Source organism: Camelina sativa, chromosome 12 (genome assembly GCF_030686135.1).
Source record: "Camelina sativa cultivar CO46 ecotype springtype chromosome 12, ASM3068613v1".
Taxonomy (NCBI): Eukaryota; Viridiplantae; Streptophyta; class Magnoliopsida; order Brassicales; family Brassicaceae; genus Camelina; species Camelina sativa.
This window is the reverse complement of record NC_141891.1, coordinates 1684074-1703399: the sequence shown is the minus strand read 5'-3', so window position 1 is coordinate 1703399 and position 19326 is coordinate 1684074. Positions and strand designations below refer to the sequence as shown.

Here is a 19326-nt window from a genome sequence, read left to right as displayed (position 1 = left end):
AACACATTAAAACGCCGTCGTGTAACGAGAATCAAACCGCTAAAGCGCAGTCGTTTCATTGAAAGATAAATCTCCAATCGCGATTAACGAGAATCAAACCGCTAAAGCGCAGTCGTTTAATTGAAAGATAAAAAATATAGAGATTAAAACATGCTAAGCTGCGCTGTTGTTTTCGCCGCGTACTTTATCACCGTCCCTTTGAAAAAGCGCTTCGATTTCTTCTAGTGATTTACCTTTCGTCTCCGGCATGAGGAAGAAGAAGAAATTCCAAGCCACCGCCGCTACTCCGGCGAACATAAAGAAAGCTCCTCCGGTAGTTATCGCTCTAGATAACGACAAGAACGACATCGACACGGTGGCGTTCATGATTCTGTTCACCGCAACGCCGAGACTCGCTCCTTGTGCCCGAAGTTTCAATGGGAAAACCTCAGAACTGTAGACCCAAGTTATTGGGCCGAGCCCAATAGAGAAAACTGCCACAAAACTGTAAGCTGCGACGATGCTTAGAACCAAAGCCCACGCCAATTTCCCACCGGAATTCTGGGCCATTGTAAGCCCAAATCCTAACGTTGTCAACGCTATGACCATACCTCCAACACTGGTCAACAAAAGCTTCCTCCGACCTACCTTGTCTAACAAGAAAGTCGCTGTGAATATAAACGTCGTCTTCATGATCCCGACACCGATTGTAACAAGGAAAAGCTTGTCTTTAGCCGTGATTCCTGCTTTCTTGAAGATCTTCGGACCGTATAAAAGCACGGCTTCGATACCGGTCGCGTGCTGGAAGAAATGGATCCCAAGAGCGGTCAAAAGAACTCGTCTCACTGCAGGGGTTGGTCTCAAAATAAGTTCTTTCCACACTCCTTCACCATGAGTCTTCTTGTTCTCCATTTTAACAACGTCGTCTTTGCATTTAGGGTCGATCCCCGCAGCAGTTTTGATGTCTTGAAATCGGATCTCTGCTTCTTCAGATGAATTCGATACCAATTCCAAGATGTCCCTGCCTTCCTTGAGACGGCCTTGCAAAATCAACCACCGAGGAGACTCTGGCATTTTCAATATCCCCAAAGCTAGCACTAGGGACGGAACCGCGGCTATACCGAGCATGAGTCTCCAACCGATATGCATAGGTAGCTTGGAGAAGAAGTAATTCACGAGATAACCGGTTAAGATTCCTATACTGATACAAAGATGAGGAAGAGAAGCTAAGAGTCCTCTATGTGAAGCTGTTGCTATCTCGGCCGAGTAAACTGGAGCAACCATTAGAGCAAAACCAACTCCGAGTCCAGCAGTGCATCTACCGGTGAGGAGAACTGGATAATTCGGACCCCAACCCATCAGAATCGAACCCAACATGAATAATATTGAGGCCAAGACGATTGTGTAACGCCGTCCGATTATATCCGACGTCCTTCCGGCGAGCAATGATCCGACGAGGGCACAAAGGTTGAGAATCCCGGTGAGAACTTCGATTTGAACTTCGTTTGTCTTCAAATCTTCTTCTATAAACACCATCGCTCCACTCATCACACCAGTATCTATACATATACATATCTTATCAGTGATCATTAATAAAAAATAATAATAATAATACTATCCCACATAATTTAAATCGTTAAACAATAATATATGCATGTATAATCAAAATTACAATCCTATGATCTTTTCAAACAAAAAAAAATGTTATTATTATAGATTTTTTTTTTTTTTACTAAATACTTACCGTAACCGAAGATGATGGAAACGATGGAGGCGACAATAGCACATTGAAGAGCGAATCTATTAACTCCGACCGGCTTCTCGCCGGTGATTTGATCGGCCATGATTAATACACCACCACGTTAGTAACTACCAGAAAATATAATCAGAGAGATCTATAGAGTATACAGACTTAAAACTATATAAATGTATCTCCCAACTATATGTATAAGCTTTTTATATATCTGAAAGTTAGTTAAGAGTTTGGTCTTAAGCTCTCATTACCAGAGAGAAGATTCGATGAATATATATATAGACAGGACTCGTGAAAGACACAAGCTTGTTAAGAGAGGATTTAGTTAATTGGATCCAGTGGACAAGAATCATCCACATCCTTCTTTATTTGTATTTTTAGAAGGAACATGTTTTGTGATCAGATTCGTATGACCCGGATCAGATTCTAATTATGGACCTTTGCTACTTGTGTAATTACTTAATTTACAGCTTGACCAGACTCTAAACTTGGTAACTCTGAGATATAATGCTTTAGTTGGCAGTAGTAGTTTTAGTTAAGTTGTGGTTTTGGATAAGAACGTTTATGTCATTATGTGTGTGTAACAAAGTTGACTTTTGTTTTGGTATTTCATCGACAAGAGTCTTATAGGATAAGAACTATTTTTTATTATCTGCTTTTTGTTTTTATCCTCGTGAAGATTATTAAATTTTCTTGTCTTTTTATCCTCGTGAATAATTTTAAAATTGTTTATGTCACTGGACTCGCTGTGTGTAACCAAACACATTTTTTGGCTTCACTCATGGCCTCGTGGGGGTCAACTATGAAGAGTGTAAAACGTCATGGGTCCATTTTAATAATTTTATTCAAAGTTTGAACTTTTAGATGATTTACTTAGAAAAGTCATGTGGCTCTATCATCCCATTAAATGGATTTATTTTTAAGAAAATCCAAAAGTTAGACTTTGAATCATGTGAAAAGCCATATAATGTCTTTGTGAATTCAGCCAATAAACCAAATACTTAAATTCGGATATTTGTTGTCTTTCTTAATTATTTAAATATATATCTTCGAGTTTCACATACATGAATTTTTGTTTTTGGTGATATATAATGATTTGTAGGCGAGAAACCTAAAACCAAAAAAAAAACTTATGTGAAGCTCGTACATGAATACTTTTGATAGTTGTTGATATGAGAAACAACAATTAAATGGATTTGAATAGGAAGTATAACCTGGACAGGTTTTCGGTTTAAATCAAGAAAAACAATGAAGAATGACGAATTGGATTTGTATTGCTTAGATTTCTTTTGCATAATCACAATTACACGTATGTTTTCTCTTTACAAACTTCGAATATTTAAGCTAAACGAACTCCAACTTCTCATGAATCTTTTCCTCCGATCTCGCCACGATCTCTTAATCTTATCATCGGTTTGACTCGACCTCCTAACTGAATTCTCTTCCTAGGCCTGCGTTAGGCCTACTAATTGGTTTGACGTCCGCTCCATAACAAGCTTTCCTTCGGGCCTTTAACTCGTCGAAACCCAACATCAATCAACAGTAGTGATAATGGTTTATATACCTGAATTATTTTGTTAAAGAGTCCAATATGCCTACCAACAACAATAAGAAACTATTATTGGCAAATCAAATAAAAAAGGAGGAAGAGATGTTTGTAACTAATGATTTCATACTAAATAGAGGATTCTTGTAATTTAACGTTATACAACAAATTGTTCCCAATAAAACTTTCGTTTTGTAGTGAAAAAGAAAGTTATACAAACCATCAAAAATTAAACGCAGTTTCTTGCTATGTCGAGAGCAAAGTACAAGCCTAACCTACGTCTTGCGGTTTAAAACCTATACGGAGCTAAAAAGTCTAAATCTAAATGGGTCCAATTAAAGAGAAAATATCTTCAATAATTAATTTTGATTCGCTATTTTGTCTCAACTATAAAAAGAAATCTAAGAAAAGTCTACTTTTAATAATTTATCAAATGTTGGATTAAACAGTATACACCATATGTGCGCAGCCGTAACACCTCGTGTGGTGGTAAACGTCATCTATGCACAGTATTATCGAATATTACGTTTTTATATATTAAAATATATTTGCCGATGAAGTATTGTATTATTAATAACATAACATTACGACAACAAGAAACCAAGAGGAAATAGGGTTATGTGCTTTGAGGAGCCATTGTAGATACTGTTTGTTACAAAGATAATTAAAATGGAATTATGAGGATCCATTGGATATTTGAAATTCATGCAGTAGCATTGTTCATTGAAAAACGTCGTGTGTACTTAGACTAGGATATGTGTGTCGATAAAAACGGTTTGACTATTGAAAAACAAAACCAAAAATTAGTGTCACTTCGTGTTCGGGTTTTTGACCTTCTCTTTTGGTGTTTGCTCCGAGTCTGAGATATGAACATGACTAAGATAGTGACTTGAGCGAGGGGACAAATTAAATTTGTATTCCTGATAGCTTTTTATAGACACTCAAGTCAAGAATAAACATTAGTCGTGGAAATTGGAATCAACTGTTGAAACTTGAAACGACAATACAGTTCATTTACACGTTCCTCAGTTAACGTTGTTAAAAATTATCAAATTTTTGTTAAAAGTTTAACTTTTTTTAATTCATAGAAGTTGATCATGTTTTTACAAAAACTCACTTTATAAACATTCCACGGATTTTATTCACCTAATTAGTACTGTTCTGTTTCCAAGTGAATAGTGACGTTTATTGGACTTTTTTCGTCAAAAGCTAATATTGGAACTTTAGTATGAAGAAAACATACTTTTCAACAAATATGTTCCACAGTTTATATATATAATATCAAAAAGCCATCTGTGTAAAGATGATTATCTAAGACACTCTAGGATTTGCAAATGCGCTGAAAGAAGTTGCAACTCAAAACACTTCCTAATCAGAATCCTTATGAATCCATATATATCATTGTTGAAGATTTGTCAATCGGGCAAATCAAAATTGGGGGAGTTCATGTCATAAACTGAGTTCGAACGAGGTTAAGATTCCACTATACCCAGAAGCAAAACTTAGCTATACCAACGAGCGACAAACAGAAGATTTTGTAAAAACAACATAAAATGAATCAACTTGAAACTCATCATGAAACAAGTGTGTAGAACATAGCAATGACACTATCTGAAGCTGGATATTGTTGAACACCAACAAAAACTTCAAGACTAATTTATGAGGAAAGAAAAAAATGCAGGATGAGCTTATAGATATAACCTGCATATTAGATTATAGTTTTCAGTAAGGCAAACACACATAAGATCTTCAACCACAATGCTATTGAGCTAATTTAAGCAGCAGCCTCTTTTGCAGAAGATGGAGAAGCATCTGTGTTCGAATACAGCCCGAGTTCCTCCTCGAGTTTCTTCCACGCATTCATGAAGCTCGGAGGAAACTTCTTCTTCACCGTTCTAATCAACCCTTTCGCATCATCTATCTTCTTGTTCGCCACCAATCCCACAGCCAAATGCTTCAAAGTATTGAAATCAGGAATCTTGTGCATATACACACTCTTCTTGAAGATAGCATACCCTTGCTCATACAATCTACTGTAACAAAGATGAAATATCAATGTCCTAAACGTAGCTGCGTTAGGAGCACAATTGTTTCCTTGAAGCCCTTCATACACTTTCTTAGCTTCATCCAACATTCCTCTCTCACAATACGCAGTCATAAGATAGTTATAGCTAATGGTATCAGGTTTCAATCCCATAGAGCTCATTTCTTCAATCAACTCCTTAACTCTTTCAGGACTTTCCTTTTGAGCACTCATGATACGAACATTATAAGCTGCACTATCCAATTCACAACCTTTCTTAACCATCTCGTTCCACAAGTTTTCAGCTACCTCAACCTCACCTTTCTTATACAAGGAACTCAAAATGGTGGTGAAAGCAATGGTAGTGACTTCCATGGCTTTACCTTGCATCTGTCTCATAATCTCAATACCTTTTTCAGGTGAACCAGAGTCACAGTATGACTTAATCAATATACCATAAGAGATTTTGTCAGGAGTGACCTTAGAGTACCTCTGAGGAATTTCGTCGAACAGTTGGGGGACTTTATCAAACTTCTTAGAATGGAGACAAGCGTTGAGCAAGGCGTTGAAAGAAACAGCTGATCTGGGTGTGCCGTATTGATCCATCTGCTCGTAGGTTCTCATGGCGTGATTAAACATAGAGGCTCGCCCGTAAGATCTGATTAGCGTAGAGTAGAAAGCTTCTTCTTTGATTTTGGGATCTTTTTTGCTCGATTCGATTAGGGTTTCGATGTCTGAGAAACGGCTACACTTGGCGAGGCGACGAACAGTGAGCTCTTGTGCGTAGCGAGATGAGACAGGTGAAGCAGAGTGATCGGAGACATTGGCGTAGATCTTAAGGGCTTTGTCTGGATCGTGTTCTTTCCGGAGAGTAGACTTTGCTTTGGAGACGGTGATTTTGCCTGAATACGGACCAGTAGCTTCGACGGTGGTCGTACCATCTGCGGCGGCTGTGGTAAAGCGGCGAACAAGGCGGAGAGAGATACGAGATGAAGCCATTTTGCAGAAATGAGTGTTGTGGAGAGTGTGGTGGCGATAAAGGAGACGCCTTTAGGGTTTAGTTTGCTTCACAGAGATTTTGGGTTTTACAAGACTCTTTTTTTTTTTTTTTTTTCCCTTCTATCAGCACTTCACCAGAGAAGCAAAAACTACTTGAACGGTTTCAATTAGTCAGAAACTTTCGTGTTGCTATAATTAATTTACAACACATGTCAGATTTACGATAACATAGGTCATTGATTTTGAGATTAATAATGTGTAAGAAAGAAACCAAAAGATTGGATTTGGTAAAAACACAAGCAGCAATGTAACGAACTATCGATCATCTCTTAAGTCTTACAATTCACGGAAAAGAGTCTTTAACTGAAACAAAGTACTTTGAAAACTTTAAGTAATAGTAGAGAAAGCAAACAAACAACAAGGCAATCAGGCACCATAATCACCCTGTTCAAACTTGTCTTCGGGGTAAAACACTGCAACGACTTCGTTTCCTCCAAATTTCCTACCATTCATCCCGATTCTTGCCTTGGACGAGCCATCTGTATCGAGATACTTCAAAAACACCTGCACAAAATGTATCAAGACTGTCAGATTAAAGACTAAATAGAAGAAATATACAAGAAGTAGCGAATAAGAGAGACAAGGGTTTAGGTACAAACCTTGCCAAGGCCTGGCACTGGCTCACCATTGGGGCTTGGACGCGGAATCACAACATTGGTCAAAGCACCTGCATTTTAAGAGTTAAACAACAAACATTTCGAAAACAAGAGAAGAACACAGAGACAAAAACAAGTTAGTTTTTTTCTTTTTTTAAGAAAAAGTGGCCTTTGATGAAAAATTAGATTAGGAGGTTTATGCAGTCTCCTGTCTGTGTATGTTAGGGCTGATTCTTTATAGCAAAAGGCTGTAAAACAGTACAACCAAGAAAACAGAGAGACAAAATCAATATGCTTTTTAATCTTATATTTCAATTTAGACCATATTACGCAATAAAGAGGTTTCTTACCGAACTTTCCGCCTTCTTGTCTCATGTCTTCCATTATATCTTCATACTCCTCGTCATCTCTAAGCTCATCCTCGGTAACAACCTGAGTCAGACATACCACAGTCGTTGCCATTACACCCGGCTGCATCATAATCCTCTGCAAAAGAGAAAAGCATCAGTCTTTTAATCTTATAAACGGAACATCCAAGTTAGTACTTAAGCAAAAAAAGTCTACCTGAAAAGCAATTTGCTGCTGTGCATGCAGTAATACATTCTCTTGTTCAGGCTTTGGTTGCATTGTTCCCTGGTTGGCACGTCTCACTGTAAGAGTCTTATCTCCCATCTTGATACCATTTAGGGCAGCGCACGCGATATCTGTAACAGAAAGATCTTGGTACACACAAAAGGCGTATCCTTTGGAGTTTCCTGTTTCTCGATCTTTTACAAGATCAAATCCCTTAAGGGCTCCAAAGGACTCCAACAACTCCCTGACTTGTGATTCGGTGAAGTAATATGGAAGTCCACCAACAAAAATACGATCTGGTCCCTCAAGCCCACCAGAAGCACCTGGAGTCAGACCAACAGCAGCTAAGTTTAGATTGGAACTGGGCTGGCTTGGACCAAGAGTTGCAGCTAGAGATGGGTTATAGTCACTAGGTCTCCTCACCTTCACTGGAGCTCCCTGGGAGAAAGAAAAAATCTTATTAAAAAAAGCATTCAGATAATAACCTACTGTATATACCAAAGAAATGCAAGTACTAAAACTCAACCAAATATTTAGTAGTGCGGTAAGCATTAAAAACGTACCTCAAATATAATCCCATCCAAAGACATAGCGTTACTTGCTTCTTCAACAGACCGCATCTCCACAAAAGCAAACTTCTTCTCATGGTTTATATATACATTAACAACTGCATCACCTGCGAGTAAGAAGAATAAAAAACGATTAATATATAAGCATTGACAAAGTACTATCTACTAGTATCTGCACCAGGGTTACATACCTGGACCAGAAGTGTTTCCACCAACAGCAGCCATAACTTGACTAAAAAATGTAGCCACAGACTGCATTACAGGATAATAAATCAATGTTAGTATCCGTTGCTGGAACATATTTCAGAGGAAAAAAATGAAAAAATGAAATGGATATTAACCTGTTCATTTGCCGTAGGAGAAAGCCCACCGACATAGACTCTGCGAGCATGCCTAGTTGCCTGAAGTAAATAAGGAGACAATATTATATTAGAAACAGAGACACGGATATTATCTTGCATATATGATAAAACCACGAAAAATCAAAGCTAACCTGTTGTGTCATAGCCTGAATTGGCATCATAGGGAGACCCCCAAATGGCTGCAGGAACAGGAAATAGAAGAATTAGTTCAAGAAAGACATAAATTAAGGACAAAAGTTAAAGGTTAAAGACCACGGACCTGTCCAGTGGGCAAGGGAAACATGTTGGGAAACATCCCCGCCCCAGGAATAGTTGGTGGTGCGGGAGGAACTTGGCCTACATAAAGGAAAACAAGTTAGTACATGATAAAAATACATATGAGAAAACCTAGTTCACCGTCCCTGGAAATGTATTGTCGATATCGTGATAGGTTTTAAGTCTTGTATGGTGAGAATTTCTGCAAGACTAACAAACGAGGGATATGTACTGAGGATGAGCAATACCCATATAATTATTGCAGCAATTCGTCCTTGTATATAAGAAGAGCTAACCAGCCCACACCCATTGTTGCCTTACCAAAACAGAAAAGCAAACCAGAAACACAAAGAACACCAAACAACCAGAAACTCTCAGTTCTAACGTTATATCCCATGTAAAAGATGATCAAAAACAGCCTATGTTTTTTGTACTTATTTAGGAGAAACAGAATTTATCAAACCCACTATGTGCCTTAGGTATGAATGCTACATTGCGTTTATGAGAAGGTGCTGAATTAAAGAGATAAAACAGATACCTGTAACACCAGCACCAGCAGCTAACATTGCAGAGGCTGGAGGTGCCATATCGAATCCACTGACTCGCTTACTGCAAGAATATATATTGAAGTTAGAAACTTTCTTAGATTGAAGCAATTATTTCATAGATTGAAGTAATCCAATGAGAAAAAATTCACTACCTTTTGGATGGAGATCGTGACCTTGATCTGCGCTCAGACCTATCCTTTGAACGAGACCGAGATCGACGGCTGCGTCTACCTCCTCGATCATCTCTACGCCTATCATGGTCACGATCACGGCTTCGGCGGTAGTCATCATCATCCCTACTACCACGTTCCCTTCTCTCAGTACGCTCCCTGCTATGTTCCCTGTGACGACTACTTCTATGATGACGCTCACGATCTCTGTCCCTGTCTCTACTTCTCTCCTTTACTTTCTCTCCATCTCTGTCCCTGCTTCGACCAGAGACTTCAGAATCCCTTTCTCTGTCCTTATCACGTCCCTTCTCTCTTTCTCTATCTCTACTTCTTGAAGTCTCTCTTTCACCGTCACGCGTTTCTCTCTACACAAAGCCAATAACAAAACTCGTCAGTTTACAATTCAAGAATCAATGAAACTAAAACAAAAACACAACACATGATAGAAATAAATTAAACCTTAGATCAATCATAGATTCGAGCTAGACGATAAACAAAAAAACAAACCTCAAAACCCTAACCATCTCAATTTTGCATTCCTCTATCAAAAACCAATTAGATAAGAAACAAACAGAAGCTGGAAGATTAAAAGGTAAACAAGAGAACAAATTACCTTAGGTTTGGAGTCTAATTGATCCTCGATTTCACCGCCGCGAGCACCGTTATCTTCGGCGTAAAGGGCGTCAGCAACCGTACCGTTTCCCTCGTGATCTTCGAAGTCCGTCATCGTTTCACCGGAATGAACGCTCTCACCGGAGATAAGGTTTAGATTTAAGTTTTTGTAGCTTCGTCTTTGTTTCTGCCGTCGAGATTCGAAAGAAGGGGAAACCAAAACTATTTTTAGGGCAATTTCTGATTTACTCTATTATTATATAACCAAAACGGGACCGCCATTGAGGGTATTTTTGTCAATGTCTATTTGTCTATTTCCATTTATGATCTTATCTGACAATGAGAAAAGTAGAAAATAGGCCGGCCCATATTTATTAGGCCCAATATGTGGCCCGATCCGTGTTTAAGTTAAATAAATCCAGTTTTGTAGATTTTGCCTTCCTACTCTACTAGTATCTCTCTCACAACAACAAAAATAAAGAGCAATGTGAAATATACACTACATCGTTACTGTTAGTATGTTGGAACTGTGGGAAGAATGACACTAGCTAGTTGCAAGTACAACTCAAGGATTGAAACAACAACAACAAGAAGAACTGACATGTATTTAACGAAAGAGTAATCAATAACTTGAAGTAAACGTCAGCCACTCAACAAATGTCTCGGAAATCTTTTAAGTATTTCTCATTCCCCATCTACAAACATTTAAACAAAACATAATACAATATACAACCTTTAGACATAGCAACAACAAAAACAATACAAGAGATTCACACATAAACAGGAGAAGAGGAGAAAAAGAAAAAAAAAAAAAAAAAAAAAAGAGACGTCCGAACCAAAGTTATAACCATTAACAACAAACCAAAACACTCTTTGGCTTATAAAACCTTTCTCTCGGGCCTCGGCGTTCTCTTTTACTCCTCCAGCTTACATCTCCTCTTCACCTGCCATTCCCCATTCTTTCTCCATCGGTACTTGAGGTTCTTCTTGCGATTGTTGTGGTGGTTGCTGAGGCTGAGGCTGAGGTGGCCACCGCTTCTTCTCTTCTTCTTCTTCTTCTTCTTCTTCTTCTTCTTCTCGTTTCCTCCTCTCTTCTTCTTCCTTCCTCGCCTCTTCTTCTTCTTTCTTCCTCTCGTCACGTCTTCTCTTCCTCTCATCATCCATCTTCTTCTTCTCCATCTCCACCTTAAGCTTCTCCTTTTCTCCTTCTGCACAAGAAGGACACTCCAACACAACCGCTTCCTTCTGAGCTTCAAACAATCCATCAATCGTCACACTACTCACATTAAACGAAGCAGCCAATACTTGCCGGTCAAGCATCCGCAAAGCCGAGCTCTTCCCGGCTAGGAACTGTGGCTTGTTATTCTTAGCTGAAGTTGTAAACCCAATGAACACTAACGAGTCATTGTTGAAAGACATTTGAGCCATTGGATGCAACCTTGGAACTGCAAAAACATCTCCTTCCTCTACCTTAAACCTCACGTTCTTACACTGATCATCATATGATGATGAGCTCCTTGAAATCGAAGACCTAAGCACCCTAACCATTCCTGCTCCTTTCAACACAATTGAAATCTCGCAAGCCCATGGATTCCAGTGCGGTCCCATCATTGATGCTTGAGTTAGATTCACCATGGTAACTCCAACCATTGATCCTTTCAAAACTTTCAAATCCTTTCTGTTAATTGTTATAGTACGACCATTGGGGCTCTCGAAATCTGGTTCGGATTCAAAAACATTGAATGTTTTTGCTTTCTTCTCTTTCTTCTCTTTCTTCTCTTTCTTCTTCTTGTTTTCTACTGAGTCTACGCTTCCAGCAAAGAGTTTGAGGAATCGTGGCTGCAGCTGCCATGTGTTGGGCACACATGGTGGTGAGCACGGCATATCACTCACGATCAATGGTGGCTTCGTCCGGTTCCTCATCAGCCTTATAATCTCCTCAGGAACCTAATTAAAATCATCGACTTTAATCAATCACTTAACTCATCCCAAAAGATCATCTATACAAGAGTAACTTGGGAAACAAGATAGTGCCATACCCCAAAAGCTGACTGGAGAATTGTCTCATCAAAACCAAACAAGAGTTCTGTGATACTCGAATACGCACCGAAACAAGGATCCTGCATCCAATCCATGAAAGACTAAACAATGAGAAGAAAAGTCAAGAAAACGAAAAAAAAAAAAAAAAATCATACTAAACTTACATGTAAACACTCCTCGTTGTTGGAGAAGATGGCGTAAAGCCTAAGTTTGGTTCCAAGGAAGACATCAACCGGTTTGCTCTGTAAATAGAAAACCGAACCGGGACGTAGCCTGTAAACATCCCCTCGTCTTATCTCGGAACTCGTCGCTTCCTCCTCCACCCAATTCAGTATCCCACTCCCTATACAAATACAATCACGACTATCAAAGTTTAATTTAACCTAGCTAAACCGAACTGATCCATCTATAAAACCAAATAATTTTTTCTTAACCAGCATTAACCGAACCAACTAATATTCTACTAATACATGACATTGAAATAGTTTTGATGTACCAGAGTCAACGAAGAAGACCATATCAGAATGAAGAAGAAGCGGGAGCAAAAGCATGTTTGGCTCCAAAGTTATGGAATGTATTTTGTAAGGTCCCATTCCACCGCATCCATCTCCGATTTGGACGGTTGAGATCTGTCCGAACTTCGATGTAAAGATTGGTTTCCATTGATCTTTTTTAACGAGTAGAGGCGACGAAAACCCGCAACATGACGGCACAGCGACGTCGTCTTCGTCAGACTCTTCCGACTTAGCGGACGACTGAGTACAGAGGAACAAGAGAACGAGAAGAACAGAGAGTGGCAATACCGTAAATCTAGTCATTGCGTCCTCTGTTTTTTTGTTATTCAATGCAAAAGCGTATTAAAATCGTATAAATATAAAGGAACCATAGAAGAGATGTAATGACCACGTGGCTTAATTGTTGGACACGTGCTTGCTTTACGTTGACAAGTGCATGGTTCTATCTTACCAAGAACAAATTACCGCTAAAATACAAAGTTTGAATTTGAAAGATAAGAAGCGTTGTTGATAATGTTGTGAAGACTGAAGATCATACAGTATATATGAACAACAGAGATGCATAGTTTTCATCGCGCGTTAGTCCAAATAGATAAGTGATGGCAATGCATATATAGTTTTTATCGTTACGGTATTGGGATATATGCATAGATAGCTTTATCGATAATGCTTAATTATCTTTCTAATAGATGTGTATTTACAATTACATGGAACTGTTTCACGTTTCAATTTCATTAATTTGCCTAAATGATGTATCTCAAAACTCAAACTATTGAATTTTAGCCCGTTACTTGTTTTGTTGTTAGCTGTATTTGTGCATCAAGGGGGAAAAAATGTCAGGCCCGCCTGATTATTCAGTGTTTGGGCCAATCTACGTAATGTGTGACTGTGTGAGTGCCCCCAACCAACTTGTATGTGTGAGAACTGAGATTCTCATTCTAATCATACTTTTAGGTGATTTGATTCTCTATAGAAGTTTAACTTTTCCATGATCATTAGTTGTCTGATTATCTTAACCTAACCAGGGTTTAACAATATATAGTAATAATGAATGATATAAGTTAATATTATTCGTTTGACAGGGTCTAAATATGAGCTACATATAGGCGAATCTAAAAAACTATATACAGTATACAGTATTTATAAGAGTGATCGGTTCACCAAAGTTTACACGTAACATCCCAAAAATGGAAATACCAAAAAAATAAAAATAGAAACAAACAAGTTTGGTAACGTGTGAACATTAAAGACTGCCTATGATGCTAATTGATTTAGGAATTAGGAATTGTGTTTGACTTTATGAGTGATATTCTATGCATGGAAGTGAAGTTGAGAACGTATGTGACTCGTGACTGTGTTTGGTTAATCGTTGGCTCGTGGACAAGAAAACTTTTCTATCTCAAGTCTCATGCTTATCATAACATATATACCTTATATATATATGGTCATAAACAGTTCGCATGTTTGGCCCTACGTACTGAAAGAGTTACGCTATACAATCACCGAATCACGTCAAATACTTACTTACGTACAAAAAAAATTGTTGCTGGCGCCTATAACTAAGATGGATTAGTGATGTCCGTAAACACCATGAGAAACACATATACGTAGGGGTTTTGGAGTTTTGTTAGACAAAGACTATACACATGTGTACAAACGAATTAATTTTCAGATTTATCCTATGGTGGATTTATATGTTCTTTTATTTATTCGATAAAATGAATGATGACCCTAGAATCAGTCAGATGCTATGGTGAACCGAAGACCTAGTACTAATAAAAGATTTGTTTTGATAGTATCAAATGATGGAAAATATATAATGGACGTAAAGAAAAACAAAAGTGATGGAAAATAATTAAGTTTGACAGTACAATGTTTTGTTTCTAAGAACAATTTATCATCTTTACAAGTAACTGAACATACTTGTTGGTACCACTACAAAAAAACATGCATTTTGGGACTACAGTTTGTGACTACTTATTCAGTCGCAAAATTTAGCGACGTTTTTGCGACTAACTTGCGACTATTAAGCGACTACAAAAATATTGGAGAGAAAAACGTCGCTTATTAACGACGAAACATAAACGTCATAAAAGGGTCTCAAATAAGCGACTACATTAGGACTATTTTGCGTCGAAAACCAATTCGTCTCATAATGGTCACAATTTTGCGACTATTATGCGACTAGTTCTATAGTCGGTAATAATAGTCGCAAAAAGTCGCATATTCAGGACTTATTTGCGTCCACATTTGTTACTCCTACCACGTAACAAAGTAGTCACAACTTGCGACTATATTGTGACACGTATCTGAAGACTTTGCGACTAACATCTGATTTAGCTACTCTTTTAAGACTGTTTAGCCACTTTATATATTTTTTATTTTGAAATTTCACATTTGAGATTCATCTACATGTTTAGGTTGAAGTTTATACTTTGTTTTGCTCAATTTGTCAATAATAACTTTCTCAAAGTATTAAATTTCAATGTCTATAAACTAAACATCCATAACTCCAAAATTCAAGATTTTTATTTTGTGACTTTAATAAGGTAGTGTTAAAATAGTCACAAAAGAGTAACAGTTTGCGGCTGACTTGCGACTGATTTGCTATTTTGTTTTGGCGGTATATCTTCCCACCACTTATTAATCTAATTAATTTGGTTGGGACTGGTTTGCGACTAAAGTGCGACCTAGTTTCGTTATTAACTAGGCAAACCCTTTAAACGATTAAACACTTCTTCCTTCTTTTTCATTTCGATCTAGGGTTTTCGAGAGAAAACTTCTCAACTCTCCTTCTCTCAAACCTCTCAATCATCTCCTTCTGTCAATCCTCTCCTTCTCTCAAACCTCTCAATTCTCTCAATCCTCTCCTTCTCTCAAACCTCTCAATCCTCTCCTTCTCTCAATCTCTCAATTGTCTCCTTCTCTCAATCTCTCAATCGTCTCTTTCCTCTCCTTCCTCTCAATCGATCTAATGCCTCCTAAGGGTAAGGCTTCTTCCAGAGGTCGCGGTGCCAGAACCGCCACCGGTATCCGAATCTATAATCCGAGTAACAGTTTGTCTTCTCAATCGTCGAACCCCTCTCAACGGACGCACTCGGCAAGCCATTCACACCAAAGTCGACCTTCTCAGTTCCCGCCGACGACAAATCCAGCTCCGATAACGAGTCCGTCGCCGAGTACCCATCCACCGTCAAGGAAAGATCCTGAACCGCGGAGGGAACTTACACCGCCGAGTACCAATCCACCGCCGAGTACCAATCCACCACCGAGTACAAATCCACCGCGGAGGACAAATCCTCACCAACTGCCTCCTCATCAGCCGCGGAGGACAAATCCTCACCAACTGCCTCCTCATCAGCCGCCTCCTCATCAACCGCCTCCTCATCATCCGCCTCCTCATCATCAACCGCCTACTCATCAACCGGAGCAACTACCTCCTCATCAACCGCAACCGCAACAAAACCCTAATCATGAAGAGGAAGATAATGGCGAAGAAGGAAACCAAGAGCAACAAAATCCAAATGTCGATTACTACCAAGAGCTTTTGGATGGGTTGCTAAGACTTCCAGGCCGAGAACATCTACCACTCTTGTCTGAGCATCCTATCCCTGGCCGAGAAACGTTATGGTATGAAATTCTTTCCTTTGCTACTCGGTTGTAGTTGTTGATTACGGTTGTAGTTGTTGATTACGGTTGTAGTTAGTGATTACTCGGTTGCTTGTAGTTCTTGATTTAAGTGTTTGATATTCAATAGTTTGATATTCAATAAGTCTTAGTTTCTAGTTGTTGTTTGATATTCAACAAGTCTATGTTTGATATTTAATAAGTCTAAGTTTGTAGTTGTTTCTTTAAGTGTCAATAATTCTAGTTGTTGTTTGATATTCAATAAGTATAGTTGTTGCTTTAAGTGTCGGTTGTTTGATATTCAATAGTTTGTTTCAATTGTTTCAAGTCCATATTTAGTAGTAGACTTACTCATTTTATGTAACAGGTTTAACCGGCAGAAAGGTCAGCTGTCTCGAGCTATTTCTGGAATATTGAGGAGAAAGTTTGATGGGCCTTACTACAGTTGGAAGGTTACTCCAGTCAACATTCAAGAGCGATATTTCAGGACATTTGCGGTAAGGTTTACTCCTTATTTCTGTTATTGTTGCTAACTATGTTTTGGTATTGTTGCTAACTATGTTTTATGTTATTGTAGCGGAAGTACAATTGGGATATCGGCATTACTGAGCTCGTTAAAGCAGGTTTCTTGAAGATAGCCAAGAAAAGGATGAAAGGAATTGTCAGTCAAGTTAGGAGGAGTGGTGTACAACCACCATGGATCGGTGAAAAAGTATGGCCTGTTATGGTGGAATATTGGCAGACCCCTGATGCAATTGAGAAGAGTGAGAATGCTTCACAGTGCAGAAACTCTGATCGTGGAGGTCTTGGAGTGCACAAACACTTAGCTGGTCAGAAATCATTTGTGTAAATTCATCAAGAGATGGTAAGACTTATCGAATTCAGCTTAAAGTTTTTCTGATATTTCCATGTTTTTTCTGATATTTACATGATTTAATCTGTTTCACTATCATTGTAGGAGGAAGAGTTGGGGCGTCCTGTGTCACTAGTGGAAGTGTTTCTTAAAACACACACTCGTCCGGATGAAACATTTGTGGATCAAAAAGCCAAACAAGTTGCTGAGACATATGATAGAACCATAGAAGAGAGACAAGCTGAAACAGAGGTAGATGGTCCAGATGGTTCAGAGAGTTCAACACATCATAATCTTTCCGTTGATGAAAGAAATGAAATCTTCCTTCAGGTAATTTTGTTTCTGTCTGTTTTTTTTTTTTAAATCTGGTTTGTGATGATTACTGAATGTTTGTGATGATTACTGAATGTTTGTGATGATTACTGAATGTTTATCTCTTGGTTTAGTGTACTCATACAGACCACAACGGCAACCCATTTGGACTTGGATCACTTGTGGAGACACTAAAGAAAAGGAAAAGGGCAGAGAGTTATACAAGTGCTTCTCCAACAACTCTTGGGGAGCTTCAAGATGAACTTCGGCGCAAGATTGCTGAACACGAGGCTGAGAATGCACGACGTGATCAGGAACACCGAGAGTCTTAAGCTAAACTGAAGAGGCTTCTCCTCTATATGAAAGAAAAAAATCCTGAGTTTGAAGCTTTTATGGTTTCTCCTCCTGAATCATCCACACCTCCAACCACCCATCCAGCTACCGCACCTGCAACGAATGCACAACTCACTGGCGGAGGAACCACACCAGGCACCACACCAGTCTCCAGTCCAGCTGCCAATTCTCCTTCCTCTAATACTGCTTCCAGTTGAACTTGTTGCAATTCCCTTTTTTTTTTTTAATGAACTTGTTTTGCTTTTGAATACTTTTTGGATGATCTTTTTGTTTAGGATGATAAGTTTTAATGATTAGTACCTTAAATTATCATTACTTTTGATTAATATCATTTCAAAATCCGAAATTAATCAAATTTAGGATTGCTAAACCGTGACTAATTTGTGACCAAACCAATTCAAAAAATGTAACTACTTTGTGACCAAACCAATTCAAACAATGTGACCACTTCGTGACCATATCCAAATTACATAAATAGTCACAAAAAAGTCCCAAATAGAGTTGGTTGCAGTTTAGTCGGAAACTGCAACTACCACATTCGGTCATACAAACGTCGCTAATATACGACTATAATAACGAGTCTTAAATCAGTCGCAAATACGCGACCATGTTGCGACCAACAAATTTTGCGACCGTTTTTTAGCGACCATCGCAAATAGTTGTGAAGTGATCGCAAAACCCTTTTTTGCGACCATTGAACGACTATTACGGGTGTCGCAAATGGCATGTTTTCTTGTAGTGTACGTTAGACAACAGTTTGTTGTGAAGATAAATATGTATGATCGTAAAATTATATGTAACAAAAAAAGATGTGATTGTATATTTTAAAGAAAATAGCAAACGATCAAACACATATAATTGATTCCGTACAAAGATTAAAAGTATGTTTTTATTATGAATAATACTATTATACTAAAAAACAATAATAACAAAAGGAGGTAAATTAATAATTTAAAAACGTGTAAAGTAATATATTCTTGATGGGGAAGAGTCTACAAGGCATGTTGTGACTTGTGAGTTGTGACTACTCAATGTGTTGCAATAGAACATCCTCCATTTATTTTTTCTTTCATTTTGTTTTGTCGGTACATTATTGACTATATAGTAATATTTATTTTTTAACCGAATTTATAATTGAATATGACGCTAATTTATGTTTTCCCTACCACCAGCTATATTCACAGTTTTGAAAATACATATAGTAGATTTAAATTTTAAAACTGTAGCTGAGTTAAACTATAAATGTTTACATTTGAAATTATAAAAAAAAACAAAAATCTACTCCATTACGAGACTTACCTATCGAAATTATATATTTCTCCATTAGTTTAATACACATAGTTTCCATTAGTTTAATTTTAATACACATACTTATATTTTCTATCAACTGTCTATATGATACATTGTGTAACTACAACCGGTCTATAAAATTTCAGATCAAATTCCAGTGGTATGCATGGATAGGCTGTAAAAAAAAAGAAAACATTTGATCGAATTAAGATAAAAAGGTGGTTAATATAATTATGATTTATAGTATTGCCTTCATTTTCACGTTTTGATAGCTATCAACAGGAAACTAA

General features: G+C 38.0%; 4 protein-coding genes and 1 pseudogene across 13 annotated transcripts; 1 reads left to right on the top strand and 4 right to left on the bottom strand.

The window, feature by feature from the left end:
* Nucleotides 1-22: 22 nt before the first annotated feature.
* Nucleotides 23-2236, bottom strand: LOC147930106 (putative polyol transporter 6). Its single transcript, XM_087477701.1, has 2 exons — nt 1724-2236; nt 23-1538 (listed from the first exon to the last, which is right to left on the bottom strand). Exons 1-2 carry the CDS (start codon nt 1821-1823, stop codon nt 154-156), a joined length of 1485 nt encoding a protein of 494 aa, XP_087333827.1. The 5' UTR covers nt 1824-2236; the 3' UTR covers nt 23-153.
* A 2575-nt stretch (nt 2237-4811) lies between these two features.
* LOC104729512 (small ribosomal subunit protein mL103 (rPPR7)) lies at nt 4812-6452 on the bottom strand. The gene has a single exon (XM_010448459.3). It carries the CDS (start codon nt 6298-6300, stop codon nt 5053-5055), a length of 1248 nt encoding a protein of 415 aa, XP_010446761.1. The 5' UTR covers nt 6301-6452; the 3' UTR covers nt 4812-5052.
* Nucleotides 6453-6583: 131 nt separating this feature from the next.
* Nucleotides 6584-10307, bottom strand: LOC104729511 (splicing factor U2af large subunit A). 10 transcript variants are annotated; one of them, XR_015573954.1, is made up of 13 exons: nt 10047-10307; nt 9416-9798; nt 9254-9324; nt 8720-8796; nt 8592-8639; nt 8440-8499; nt 8290-8350; nt 8093-8205; nt 7953-7967; nt 7521-7852; nt 7307-7442; nt 6960-7204; nt 6584-6864 (listed from the first exon to the last, which is right to left on the bottom strand). XR_015573954.1 is itself a non-coding variant. In XM_087477700.1 (13 exons), exons 4-13 carry the CDS (start codon nt 8965-8967, stop codon nt 6727-6729), a joined length of 1062 nt encoding a protein of 353 aa, XP_087333826.1. In that variant the 5' UTR covers nt 8968-9031; nt 9254-9324; nt 9416-9798; nt 10047-10280; the 3' UTR covers nt 6584-6726. The 10 variants fall into 10 exon arrangements, 4 of the variants coding, with proteins under 4 accessions (XP_087333826.1, XP_087333825.1, XP_087333824.1 ...); XR_015573955.1 differs by having other exon boundaries at nt 6960-7027; XR_015573953.1 differs by adding an exon at nt 8964-9031 and having other exon boundaries at nt 7521-7967; nt 10047-10286.
* Nucleotides 10308-10703: 396 nt separating this feature from the next.
* LOC104729510 (vicilin-like seed storage protein At4g36700) lies at nt 10704-12941 on the bottom strand. The gene is made up of 4 exons (XM_010448454.3): nt 12582-12941; nt 12250-12428; nt 12085-12165; nt 10704-11992 (listed from the first exon to the last, which is right to left on the bottom strand). The coding sequence occupies exons 1-4, from the start codon at nt 12901-12903 to the stop codon at nt 10973-10975; spliced, it is 1602 nt and encodes a 533-aa protein (XP_010446756.2). The 5' UTR covers nt 12904-12941; the 3' UTR covers nt 10704-10972.
* A 2633-nt stretch (nt 12942-15574) lies between these two features.
* Nucleotides 15575-17943, top strand: LOC109128024 (uncharacterized; annotated as a pseudogene).
* The last annotated feature ends 1383 nt before the right edge of the window (nt 17944-19326 follow it).

Bases quoted from the DNA above. Each gene is read 5' to 3' on its own strand.
- LOC104729511 (XM_010448456.3), bottom strand. From the start codon at position 10,160: ATGACGGACTTCGAAGATCACGAGGGAAACGGTACGGTTGCTGACGCC. The intron at 8,797-9,253 runs GTATCTGTTTTA...TCCTTTATGTAG, and splicing joins TGCTGGTGCTGGTGTTACAG to GCCAAGTTCCTCCCGCACCA. The intron at 8,500-8,591 runs GTTAGCTTTGAT...TATTTACTTCAG, and splicing joins TTCAGGCTATGACACAACAG to GCAACTAGGCATGCTCGCAG.
- LOC104729512 (XM_010448459.3), bottom strand. From the start codon at position 6,300: ATGGCTTCATCTCGTATCTCTCTCCGCCTTGTTCGCCGCTTTACCACA.
- LOC147930106 (XM_087477701.1), bottom strand. From the start codon at position 1,823: ATGGCCGATCAAATCACCGGCGAGAAGCCGGTCGGAGTTAATAGATTC. The intron at 1,539-1,723 runs GTAAGTATTTAG...GTATATGTATAG, and splicing joins TTCCATCATCTTCGGTTACG to ATACTGGTGTGATGAGTGGA.
- LOC104729510 (XM_010448454.3), bottom strand. From the start codon at position 12,903: ATGACTAGATTTACGGTATTGCCACTCTCTGTTCTTCTCGTTCTCTTG. The intron at 12,166-12,249 runs GTAAGTTTAGTA...GATTGGATGCAG, and splicing joins ACAACGAGGAGTGTTTACAT to GATCCTTGTTTCGGTGCGTA. The intron at 11,993-12,084 runs GTATGGCACTAT...GATTTTAATTAG, and splicing joins TTCTCCAGTCAGCTTTTGGG to GTTCCTGAGGAGATTATAAG.